Below are 13,336 nucleotides of genomic sequence, written 5' to 3'. Positions count from 1 at the left end.
TGAAGAATAAATGTGCATTCCTATATAGCATTGTTCATGCTTTACAGCTAATTAATTACCTTTATCTGAAATGTATAAAATATCTAACTCAGAAGTGAGAGTGATATCACTGAGTCAAATTGACGTTAGTGATATTTAAACTAAGCCTATGACAAAGAAAAATGTTTGGAATATATGCACAGCCACGTGATATTCAAGGAAGGTATCAGAAAAGTTTAAAAAATTGTGAGGCTAATCAGATTAAGTTCTTGAAAAAGCTGACTCAACTATTCGTCACGGCACCAAAACAGACAATGAGTTTGGAAACCAAAAACAATTATTAACAGGGAAGATTTCCTGTGATTGTTGTGAATTCAATGCCTATTAAAGATTTTGGTCTATGTACCCTGACAGTGCAGTGCAATGATAAGGGAATCATGTATTTCCTATCGAGGTCCTACCCTTCAGAATATATTTAAATCAAGGGCCTGTTTGCCTGTTCCAGTGATGATTAAAGACAGAATAGCATGATTTAACAAAGTACAGGGAGTACTCCTACTCAACATTCTTCTCTGAACAAATATCGCCAAAAAGAAAATAGCTCTTTTACCTCCTTGTTGCTTGGAAAATAGCGGTCATATTTGTTGGTACAAAATGTCACTAAATTTCTATTGTTTATGAAATGCTTGAGGTGTTTATGAAAATCCAATAATTCACTATACAGAACCAAGTATATTCTTAGCTCAGTAACCTGCTGAGTCTTTCTTCAAGGGCGGCACGGTAGCACAGTGGTTAGCACTGCTGCTTCACAGCTCCAGGGACCTGGGTTCGATTCCCAGCTCGGGTCGCTGTCTGTGTAGAGTTTGCACATTCTCCCTGTGTCTGCGTGGGTTTCCTCCTGGTGCTCCGGTTTCCTCCCACAGTCCAAAGATGTGCGGGCTAGGTTGATTGGCCATTCTAAATTGCCCCTTAGATGCATAGGTTAGAGGGGTATATGTAGGGATATGTGGATAGGGCCTGGGTGGGATTGTGGTTGGTGCAGACTTGATGGGCCGAATGGCCTCTTTTTGCACTGTAGGATTCTATGATTCCCTGTGGTCAACTTAAGCCCCTTTTGACTTGTAATTTACAGCCCATTTTCCTGATGTCGTCCCATGCACTTTCACATTATTCTTCTTTGAAGAGTTATTCAGTGCCTTTTTAAGGTTGTGATCAATCTCACCTTGAGTCTCACTGTGTACTGCATTTTAAACTGTGGTGAAATTTGCCATCTTAAGTTTCAAACAGGTCTAAAGACCAGATTAAAATTACTTCCAAAAGGGTGGCACAGTGGCAAGCACTGCTGCCTCACAGTGCCGGTGACCCAGGTTCAAATCCAGCCTTGGATGACTATCTGTGTGGAATTTGCACGTTCTCCCCGTGTCTGCGTGGGTTTCCTCCGGGTGCTCTGGCTTCCTCCCACAGTTCAGTTAGGTTGAATTTCCGGCCATACTAAATTGCCTCTTAGTGTCCCAAGATATATAGGTTAGAGGGGGGGTTAGTGGTGTAAAATCCTTTTCACCTGGCGGGGGTGGACATCTGGAATTCACTGCCTGAATTGGTGGTTGAGGCTGAAGTGCTCAACTCATTTAAGAGGTACCTGGATCTGTACCTGAAGTGCTATAACCTGCAAAGCCACATGCTGGAAAGTGGGATTAAAAGAAGCAGCTAGTTTCTTTTTTCCTCCTTTTTTGGCTGATGCAGACACACTGGGCTGAATGGCCTCTTTCTGAGTCATAACTTTTCAATGGTTCTAAGATTTACTGAGTTGTCTACATAGAGTATCTGGTGTTTCTGGGGAGAATTTACCTTCATTAACAATAGCTAGAGAAAAGTTCCAAGTCATATATACTGCTAGAATCTCCTCATTAAAGAACACATTCAATTAGTTGTTCACATAATTCACTTTATGTTGTACTGATTTGTTTCTTCATTGTAATCTTAGAAATCTAACCATAACACCTAATTACCAAAATTACACATCATCATCTTCATATCAAAGGGTTTTGCATCTTCTCCACAATGCTTTATGTTTATTATTTCAAATGTGTTAGAATCATATTAATTTTGTAAGATCTGGTGTCCATTGTGGAAACTAAACACTTCAAACTTCAGAATTCTGAATTGGAGCAAACACTTTGCACTGACCCACACCAGTTCAGGGTTCTAAACAGAAGTAGGCACACGTGTTCCACAACCTGTGAATCCTACATCTAAATCAAAAAACCATCATAGGATTCAAGTATTCCAACCCTTTCTAATCAACTTGGGATCTAGTCTATTTAATGTTATATTCCTTGACTATTGCTCAAGACTGGCTGAGAAAATCTGGGACAAATAAAGATCTTATGTGCTTCAGAATAATATTGTTAACAAATTAACTTCTAAATTTACCTATTCCCCAGCCTTTCTCATGATGGCCAGTTTGCAGGTATTCCACATTTCGCCCCTGACAAATAACTTCTCTTGGCTGAGGACACATGACTAGGTACAAGAACTGTGATGAAACTTGCTGCTTTAAGTTTCAACACAAAAGTAGGTCCAAGCTACAGTATTTTGTTTGCTAATTGTGGTTAGAAATGATCATCAATCTCCTGACTAATTAATCTAAATTAATCAACCTGTAAGCTGAAATACATGTAACCTTAAAGTGAATTTTTGCATAGAATATATGGCTCAAATATTTAAACTTCCTATTTGGTGCTGAGGTGTCATGTCAGCAAGATGCCACACATGACTGACAAGACAGAGTTTCCTATAAAATTATGAATCGTTAATTAAGTACAGGGATAATTGGGAGGAACATAGTGCAACAATCAACCCTCCGTTTCTTGAAAGATAAAGTCTGAGAAACCTTGTACAAAGCAAAAGGCCATAAGGGAAAAGAAAACCAAAGTACTTGGGAATTAGCTAAGTGTTTATGAGAAACATAGATAAAGCCCATGACAGAAATAGCTTCATTTTCACACCTCTATTCACTGTCTAAGCTCAGATAAGAATAATGCTCACTTATCTGAAATGTCAGAGGTCACCTACCACCCGAATCTGCAAGAATGAATACCTTGAGAGAAAGTGCAATTTGAAAAAAAAGGAAGGATAAAATTGATATGATTATGGGCTGTTTCAATCAAACAGGTTGTGATGTTGTAAAGTTTAAATTAATTATAAGTTGGATCTATAAACATCACCACAACAATAAGATTGGACTAAATTGTAGACTATACTGCATTTTTTCTAATTTAAACATTTGTCCTTTATGAACATTAAAATGGAAACATCTTGAATTCAGCAAACGTGTTGTATATGAAGGCATATCAGCAAAAATGCAAGAACTATTTTATCAGTTGTGTTTCAAAATACTATAATTTTTGAGAAATAAGCTATTTAGTCTACAGCAGTACCACTTAGAAAGCAAATCATGTTAGATATCTTTATATTTGACCGTACTCTGTTTTTAGAGGTTGCAGCTGCTAATCTAGCAGTACACATAAGTAAGAGGGATTATGAATTGCCTTGAACTGTAATGGTTCAACATCAACTTGCATTTCAGTGACTGGAACTGTACAAAATGAGCCCATTTGGCCCATTTTTCTGTGCCAGCTCTTTGAAGGAGCTAACCAATTAGTCCCAGTCCCCAGCTTTTTTCCCGTTCCCTCCAAATGTCTCATTTTCAAGTATATATCCATTCCATTTTGCAAGTTATTGAATCATTTTCCACCATCTTTTCAGGCAATGCAATACAAATCATAGCACCCCACGTTGCTAAATATCATAACACCCCATGTTGCTGGCTATTGGCCGAAAGAGGAATGCTAACCACAATACCAGGACAAATCCTTGATTTTCACTCAGCAGTGCCATTCTGCCTTGAATCACCAGTGGAATAAATAGATGTCCCCTGAAGAATAGGACTTCCCTAAGCATGCAACACTCCCACAATACGCATTGTCAGCCTAGGTCTGAAGCTCAGATGCTTGAGGGACTAGTTATAGCACAAATTCCCTCTTACTAATTGTTTTTGGTTTCCAAATTCAATGTGTGTTGGGTTTAATTGGATGAAAATTTGCCTTGGGACTAAAAGTTGGACAAGCAGTCTAACACAGTGGTAATAAATGGTCAGGAGAGGTGATGGCAAGATAGAACTGGGTGTCAACAGGTGTATGTGTGGAACTGGACATCACGGCTTCAACCAGTGTCACCAAGAATCAGAATGTAGATAAGAAAGAGGAGCTGAGGGTCCTTGAAAGAATTGAGGTAATTATGATAGGGTGGGAAATGAAACCGTTGCATGAAATTCTCTGCTGATACTTTTTTAATTCATTCATGGGACATGGGCATCGCTGGCTGGCCAGCATTTATTGCCCATCCCTAGTTGCCCTTGAGAAAGTTGTGGTGAGCTGCCTTTTTGAATTGCTGCAGTCCATGTTCTGTGGGCTGACCCGCAATGCCGTTAGGGAGGGAGTTCCAGGATTTTGACCCGGCAACTGTGAAGGAATGGTGGTACATTTCCAAGTCAGGATGGTGAGTGGCTTGGAGGGGAACTTGCAGGTGATGGTGTTTCCATTTATCTGCTGCCCTTGTCTTTCTAGATGGAAGTGATCATGGGTTTGGAAGGTGCTGTCTAAATATTTTTGGTGAATTGCTAAAGTGCATCTTGTAGATAGTACACACTGCTGCTACTGAGTGTCGGTGGTGGAGGGATTGAATGTTTGTAGATGTGGTGCCAATCAAGCAGGGCTGCTTTGTCCTGGATGGTGTCAAGCTTCTTGAGTGTTGTTGCAGCTGCACCCATTCAGGGAAGTGGAGAGTATTCCATCACACTCCTGACTTGTGCCTTGTAGATGGCGGATAGGCTCTGGGGAGTCAGGAGGTGAGTTACTCACTGCAGTATTCCTAGCCTCTGACCTGCTCAGCCACTGTGTTTATGTGGTGAGTCCAGTTGAGTTTCTGGTCAATGGTAACCCCAAGATGTTGACAGTGGGGGATTCAGTAATGGTTACACCATTGAATGTTAAGGGGCGGTGGTTAGAGTATCTCTTATTGGTGATAGTCATTGCCTGACATTTGTGCGGCGCGAATGTTATTTGCCACTTGTCAGCCCAAGCCTGGATATCATCCAGATCTTGTTGCATTTCAACATGGACTGCTTCAGTATCTGAGGAGTCACGAATGGTGTTGAACATTGTGCAATCATCGGCGAACATCCCCACTTCTGACCTTATGATGGAGGGAAAGTCATTGATGAAGCAGCTGAAGATTGTTGGGCCTAGGACACTATCCTGAGGGACTCCTGCAGAGGCATCCTGGAGCTGGGGTGACTGACCCTCCACAACTACAACCATCTTCCTATGTACCAGGTATGACTCCAACCAGCGGAGAGTTTGTCCCCTGATACCCATTGATTCCAGTTTCACTAGGGTTCCTTGATGCCACACTCGGTCGAATTCGGCCTTGATGTCAAGGGCTGTCACTCTCACACCTGGAATTCAGCTCTTTCGTCCATGTTTGAACTAAGGTTGTAATGAGGTCAGGAGCCGAGGGACCCTGGCGAAACCCAAACTGGGCGTCACTGAGCAGGTTATTGCTGTAAGAAGTTTAACAACACCAGGTTAAAGTCCAACAGGTTTATTTGGTAGCAAAAGCCACAAGCTTTTGGAACCTTAAGCTCCTTCTTCAGGTGAGTGGGAATTCTGTTCACAAACAGGGCATATAAAGACACAGACTCAATTTACAGAATAATGGTTGGAATGCGAATACTTACAACTAATCAAGTCTTAAAGGTACAAACATTGTGAGTGGAGAGAGCATTAAGACAGGTTAAAGAGATGTGTATTGTCTCCAGACAGGACAGCCAGTGAAATTCTGCAAGTCCAGGCAAGCTGTGGGGATTACAGATAGTGTGACATGAACCCAATATCCCGGTTGAGGCTGTCCTCATGTGTGCAGAACTTGGCTATCAGTTTCTGCTCAGCAACTCTGCGCCGTCGTGTGTCGTGAAGGCCGCCGCTTACCCGAATATCAGAGGCCGAATGCCCGTGACCGTTATTGCTGCGTGATAGCACTGTTGATGACCCCTTCCATCACTTTACTAGTAACTGCTCCAATAAGAGGGGGGTAATAGCATACACTGCATACATCCTGGAGCAGAAAACTAATCCCCTTATGAATTGTCATTTTAACTATGTTGACAACTGGAAAGGTATGAGATTTTTCTAACAAAGAACATTTGCAAAAAGATTTTGGAATAAAATACTGGCATTTATATTGCAACCCTTATATCCCAGGGTGCTTTACAACTTTCACTTTGAAGTGCAGCCACTATTATGCAAAGAAGGGATATGATAGTGCCATCACTCTATTGCTAGATTAGTAACTTAAGAGAATTAATTTGAATTTCACCATTATAGTTTGATCATTTTATTTCAGTTTTGTTTTTAAATATCTAGAAACAAAAAGCTAACATGAAGTTGTCAAGATTGTCATAAAACTTAATTGGTTCACTAATATGCATGAGGGGAGAGAATCTCTCATCCTTAACGAGTCCGTCCTCTAAATGAGCTTAACAAGAGACTCAGTTGCATTAGAACCATGGCGAGCATTTCAAGAAGGTCCAAACCCATCTTGTCAAACCAACTAGGGTGGGTTCTGATCCCAATCTTGCCAGCAACACCCACACTCTGAATGAATTAAATAAAAGTCAATTGTGCACAAGCCAAATGAGAACAGGTTAAGTAATAATTATGTTCCTATATGAAACAATTTAAAGTTTTATTAGAGTCACAAGTAGGCTAACATTAACACTGCAATGAAGTTACTATGAAAATCTCCTAGTCGCCACACTCCGGCGCCTGTTCAGGTGCACTGAGGAAGAATTTAGCATGGCCAATGCATCTAACCAGCATGTCTTTTGGACTGTGGGAGGAAACCCACGCAGACACGGGGAGAACATGTAGATTTCGCACAGACAGTGACCCAAGCTGGGAATTGAACCCGGGTCTCTGGCGCTGTGAGGCAGCAGTGCTAACCACTGTGCCACCGTGACCATAACATGATAGAACTCTTCATTAGGATGGAAAGTGAAGAAGTCTGATCTGAAGCTAGGCTCCTAAATCTAAACAAAGAAAACTACGAAGGTATGAGGTGTGAGTTGGCTAAGATAGATTGGGAAACTTCATTAAAAGGCATGATGGTGGATAAGCAATGGCTAATATTTAAGGAATAAATGTATGCATTGCAATAGTTAGATATTCCTTTTGGGTGCAAACACAAAAGAGAAGCAGCCCAAACATGGCTTACAAACAAAATTAAGGATATTCTTAGTAGTGGAGTCATGTAACGTTGCTAGAAAAAGTAACAAGCCTGAGGATTGGGAGCAGTTCAGTATTCAGCAAGAAAGGACCAAGAGATTGATTCAAAGGAAAAATGGAGTACAAGAGTAATGGGGATTAGGGAACTGAAAGTAATATTTCCAAGTTTGCTGACAATATGAAAATTGGTGGGAATGTGAATAGTGAGGCAGATGTAAAGGCTTCAAGGTAATTTAGACAAGTTGAGTGAGTGGGCAAATGATTATAGATTGGGAAATGTTGATGTACAAAGGGACCTGGGTGCCCTAGTACACCAGTCACTGAAAGCAAGCAAGGTACAGCAAGCAGGTAGGAAGATCAATGATATATTGTCCTTCATTGCAAGAGGACTTGAATACAGGAGCAAGGATGTCTTACTGCAGTTTGAAAGGGCCTTGGTGAGACCACAGCTGGAGTATTGTGTGCAGTTCTAGTCTCCTTACCTAAGAAATGATTGATTTGCCATAGAGGGAGTGCAGCAAAGGTTCATCAGACCGATTCCTAGGAAGGTAGGATTGTTGTATAAGGAGAGATTGGGTCGCCTATGCCTGCATTCACCGGAATTCAGAAGAATGAGAAGGGATTCAATTGAAACGTATAAAATTCTTCACAGGGCTGGACAGATTGGATGCAGGAATGTTGATTCCTCTGGAGAAGAGCAAATTACTGTGGATGCTGGAATCTGAAACCAAAAGAGAAAATGCTGGAAAATCTCAGCCGGTCTGGCAGCATCTGTAAGGAGAGAAAAGAGCTGACGTTTCGAGTCCAGATCAAAGGGTCATCTGGACTCGAAACATCAACTCTTTTCTCTCCGTATAGACACTGCCAGACTTGCTGAGATGTTCCAAAATTTTCTCTTTTGATTTCATGTTGTTTCCTCTATCTTGGCAGGGGTTGGGGGGGGGGGTCTACAACAAGGGGTTAAACCCTCAAGATATGGGGTAACCATTTAGAACTGAGTTGAGGAGAGACCTCTTCATTCAGAGGGTGATGAACCTGTAGAATTCTCAACTACAGAAAGTTGCGGAGGCCAAATCACTCAATATATTTGAGGAGGAAAGAGATAGATTTCTAGACTCTAAAGGTGTTAAGGTACGAGGAAAGCACGGGAACATGTTGAGACATTTAATGAATTACAAGTTAACCTGGTTGTTTTGAGGTTGGAAAGGTTTTTGAGATATTGACTATGACTCTGGAAGAACTCCCTGATCTTAAATAGCACTATCAATCTTTTACACTTAGGCGCTGGAGTTTACGGGTGCCATGTTCCCATCTCCCGACGAAAAAATTGTTCAGGAGCCCATCCGCAGTATCTGTGTAATATGGCCTCGCAGGCCATATTACACTTGGCAGGGCATTAACTGGTTAAGGGTGAGACTTCTGCCCCCCTTTGGGGATAAGGTCCCACGTTAGGGAGTTGCTGGCCAATGTGATTGGTTGATAGCAGGTCTGAGTGGTAGCCACTGCAGGGATTACAACCAGACCCTAAAATGGAGGGCAGGGTTACTAACCATCCATGATTTTCCTGGATTGTTCCATAATTTGGCTTCTCATCATGGGTCAGACCTACCAGACTTTGTTTCTTCAGATGTCGAATGCGTCTGTTCAGGAGTGTCATGTGGCTATAGAGCAGCGGTCCAAATCAGAGTGGCCGCAGGTACCCCTTTCCGTCACCACTCATTCCGCTCTCAAGGTCTGGTCGCACCCCAATCCCTTATTTATTTTGTAGAGTAAATGATTTTGGAAGAGATGGTTTTGGAAGCTGAATTTCAGGTAATTCTGGGGTATTTGCTGAAGGCCCCAGGGCAGAGGACAAAATGGAGGGTGGGGGGACTAAAAAGGGGCTATATCCTGGCAGGAGGAGATTAGGAATTCCCCTGGGCAGAGGGAACCCTTCCAAAGGAGCTCGCCACTGCCACACCCCATTTTGCCCAACAGCACGCTCAATTAAAACCTTGCCTGGCTACTCCTGTGAATTGGATCTCCTCCTGCCCTGGGTAAAACAGCAGTGGAGACAGGATGAGGCAGTCAAGAATCTCAATAGGCACAAGGGCAAATCTGACTTCTCCACCTCCCATCATAAAATGGAGATAGGCTTGTGACAGGCAGGAAAGCACTGGGTTGGCCACACACTGCATTTTATGTGCCCCCCTTCCCCCCACTCCTCTCAAACATGCTGGCGGAGAACCATAAAATCCAGCCATGTTTTATCACATTTTACGGGCAGGACATCTGGCAATGTAACAATTATTGAACTAAAGCTTTAGCGTGTGGAGCTCAAACCATTCGGAATCAGATGAGTGTACTACCAACTCATTACTCATTACAAAACTTGCAATTAAAACACAATGGAACAATTTGACGAATATTTAATTTCAGTCCCATTACAAAAATTAGTCTGTAAGTCCAGAAAGTGTAAATTAGCTTTTAACAGTTTACATAGCACCGCTAAAGAAGAATATTTCAGAGCATTTCACAAACTTAAAGTAAACCAGAGGAAACAAAAAAACTGAAGATGCCAAAAATTTGAAATAAAACAGAAACAGACAGTGGATATTGCAGATATTAAGGTTCAAAGGTTCCCATTGCTTTATTTTACTCAAGTTCTTCATTAGGTTTTTTAAAAATTCCATTTTGGATTGGTTAGAAAAGCGAAACATAGGGTTAAACATCCTCCAGTCCTGATAAAAGGTCATAGACCTAAAATGTTATCCTTTGAGAAACAGGATTAAGATATTGAGGGCCAAAAATGCCGGTCTTCAAAGAGGTGGATTGTAACGCCAGAGAGAATGAGGGGGCGGTGGAGAGATTTAGAGCAGGAATTCCAGTCGTGGGGGTTGGGTGTTGGCGATATAGCCGTCAATGGTGGAGAGAGAAGTTAAGAATGGAGAGGAGACATTTATACCGGCTCATCATCCATTTATACTAGGACTGCATCATCTAATGTTGAATTGCAATTATTTATTAACACAAAGCCCGAAATGTATCATAATTTCAATTTACCCGGAAAAAGGTTGATTTGTTTTAACGATTATCGGCACTGAAAAATGCAGCTTTGTTTCGGGTCCTTTGTCAAGACACGTTTTGCATAGCAAATTCAGGCCCTTCGTATATTACGAACTAACGTTTATCGGATATATACCCCCCTTTAAAAGGTGCAAGAGTTTTGACATTAAAGTATTTCAAATACGTATTTTGCACTTTTCCTATATACACGCGGTGCCGTAATTTTAAATTGTAACATTCCCTATAAGCCGTTCCTTATTCCTGTGTCAACAGATGAATTATCTTGTATGTTTTACCAATGCTCATTTTATAAGAACTACCTGAAATGATTCCTGTTGTGTCTAACCTGCGGGCGCATCGTTTCCCTTACACCCGCTCGCCCCTACCCCCAACCCCATGAGCATCCTCGGTTCCTTCATTTCAATAAAACCATATCACCCAATTCCAGAAATTTGGTAATAAGCAGATCGCCGGCTTCAATTCAACTAATGGCGAGTGCAAGGAGACAAAATCCAAGCTTTTGTTGTGGGAGGTATGGTTTACAGGCAAGAGGAAGCTCAATAGTCATGGAGGTGCCCGAGCGAGGATTGCTCACAGTTGTAAAAGGCGGGGAAAGAATGCGGCAGAAAGGACAAATCCTTCCACACCCTAGAACAATCCACCCCGAGACCGCATTTGCTCAGAGACAGCACATTGGCTGCCCCCAGAAACTTGTGCAATGATCTTTCAGTAGCCGGCGCGGAGGAAGGGAGGGAACAAATCCTGAGCTCTCCCTAAACCGGATTAATTAAAAGCTTCTTGTCTCGGTTCCAGAAGGAAACAGGCTTAACTCTGCCCGTAAAATACGTGTCACCAGCTTTTTCATGATCAAACGTCTTCTACGTCCCAAATTTACCACAAGCTCGTGAAAATCTTACGTTTATTTTTATTTTAAACACATATAGGTTTAATATAACACCCTGTACAAAAGTAGGGCTTTAAATAAGAAAAAAAATAGGTTGACGACACAGGAAGGAACCTCATCATTATTCTTTAGCAGAAATTTTCAGTTGGTTCCATACAGCAAGTTGCACACAGAAGTAACTATGCAGTTCTCAGTCATTTCATTGGCCCTGTCAATAGCCTCTTGTGTGTCAGGCATTTTATAACCCTTTTCCGAGGCGTATTTTACAAACTCATACACCGTAGAGATTGTAAAAAGATACGCGTCTATTTTGTGCGTTTATAAAATGAGTAAACGGGTTACAAGACATTACAATTTTATACATCACATACACAGTACAAAGTAGTGCAAAGTAAAATGATGTAATCTCCACCGGCACTGCCGCTCACAACCACGCTTGTTCCATGGAAGTTTTATTTCTTAAGCATAATCCTACAAAGCCTTCCCTTCTCCCAGCAATAAGACGGAAAAAAAAACACAGAAAAAGGGCTTATTAAGTGATCAAGCTAAATCCGTTTTTCCCCCGGAGCAGAGCAGAAAAATAACCTTGCAACCTTCAGTTAGGCTTAGCTTAACTTCATCAGTCCTAAGTATAAAGTCAACCAGTGCTCAGTGTCCCCAGCTGCCGAAACCGATTTCCTGTTTGTAGCGGTTAGTTAGAGTGTTCGCTTTTCTGGTCAGTTTTGATAGGACGGTGTACAGTCCGTTTAGGTGATAGTGGAATTGTTTCTGCAAATCCTCCTCTGCCTCCGGCTCGTCCACCCTCATGTCCATGCTGGCGGCTTTATCTTTCTTCCTGTCCTCCAGTTGCACCACACCCCACTCGATGTCGTTCTTGATGGACTTCAGCAGGACGTAGTAGTTGTACATGTCCCGCTGGTCCGAGTAGTAGTTGGATGCTCCGGTGCTGGCGACGCCGTTGACTTCGCTCTTGCCCTCGTCCTCCAGAGGGACATCCCGCAAGAGGCTGGGCACCATGACCGTCTGGTCCATGTTGTTGACCGCCCCGATAAACTTGTTCATGGCGTTGAACAGGGAGTGCTTCTGGTTGTACGTATCCATGATTTGCATCATCTTCCTTGAACTTGGGTGTTTCAGCTTTCGCCCTTCCCTAGGTGGAATCCCTCAAACCGGAGCTTTTGGCAGCAACTTTTCCCTTCGCTCCACGCACTGCCGACCTGCTTCTTTGCACTACAGACCCGGGCTGAGTTCCTCGGCGCACTTATATGAAGGTGTCAGTCACTTGGCAACGCTTTCTTTTCCTTCGCAACTCGTTTTGCAAAGCAAGATGGAACCTGTCGTAAGATGACTTGGACGTTGGGCACTGACCCAAATGTAATAAGCGCCTCCCTTCTGGTTTCCGGGCCGTTCTGCTGCTCTCATGCTCTCATGGCCGGACAGGGCAGTACGATGGAGGGGAGTTGCACCGACTGAGTGAATGAGCCACTCCGATCCCAACGTCTACACCCTACCCCCCCCCGCGCGTGCGCCCCGGCAACCAATCAGCGCCTCGCCGGCCCCGTGACGTCCGCCCTCACCCTCTGGCCGCAGACCAATGGTGCGGCCGTTCGCCTTTGTGACGTCAATATGCTAATGAGACCGGGCAACCTAGCCAATGGCCCCGGGCCACACCCACGTCACTGGAAACCCTGGCAACCGCCGCTTTGATTGACAGGGACAGCTTGTGAATGAGAGAGAGAGAGAGAGTGAGTGCTGCTTGCTGGTGGCCCAGACCCTTCTCAATGGGCAGCCTCTCATCAGTTTAAGTCAAAGTTTACTTATTAGTGTCACAAGTAGGCTTACATTAACACTGCAATGAAGTTACTGTGAAAATCTCCTAGTCACCACACTCTGGCGCCTGTTCGGGTACAGCGAGAGAGAGAATTCAGCATTGCCAATGCACCTAACCAACACGCATTAGTGCCAATTAACATAGTGTCCTTACCATTTCCCAGCTATTTCATTCCTAATTTTGTGCTGCTGAATTTCCATCAAACCTCCCATGCAGTGAAGGTTGCTAAAT

At 42.8% G+C, this 13,336-nt stretch overlaps 1 protein-coding gene across 1 annotated transcript; it reads right to left on the bottom strand.

Annotated features, from left to right (window-relative positions):
- Positions 1-9,716: 9,716 nt before the first annotated feature.
- On the bottom strand, positions 9,717-12,753 carry LOC144506448 (mid1-interacting protein 1-B-like). The gene has a single exon (XM_078232577.1). It carries the CDS (start codon positions 12,385-12,387, stop codon positions 11,923-11,925), a length of 465 nt encoding a protein of 154 aa, XP_078088703.1. The 5' UTR covers positions 12,388-12,753; the 3' UTR covers positions 9,717-11,922.
- Between the last annotated feature and the right edge of the window lie 583 nt (positions 12,754-13,336).

The sequence above is a fragment of the Mustelus asterias genome, chromosome 17, assembly GCF_964213995.1.
Source record: "Mustelus asterias chromosome 17, sMusAst1.hap1.1, whole genome shotgun sequence".
Taxonomy (NCBI): Eukaryota; Metazoa; Chordata; class Chondrichthyes; order Carcharhiniformes; family Triakidae; genus Mustelus; species Mustelus asterias.
The sequence above is the reverse complement of the archived record's forward strand: the minus strand, read 5'-3'. Positions and strand labels throughout refer to the sequence as shown.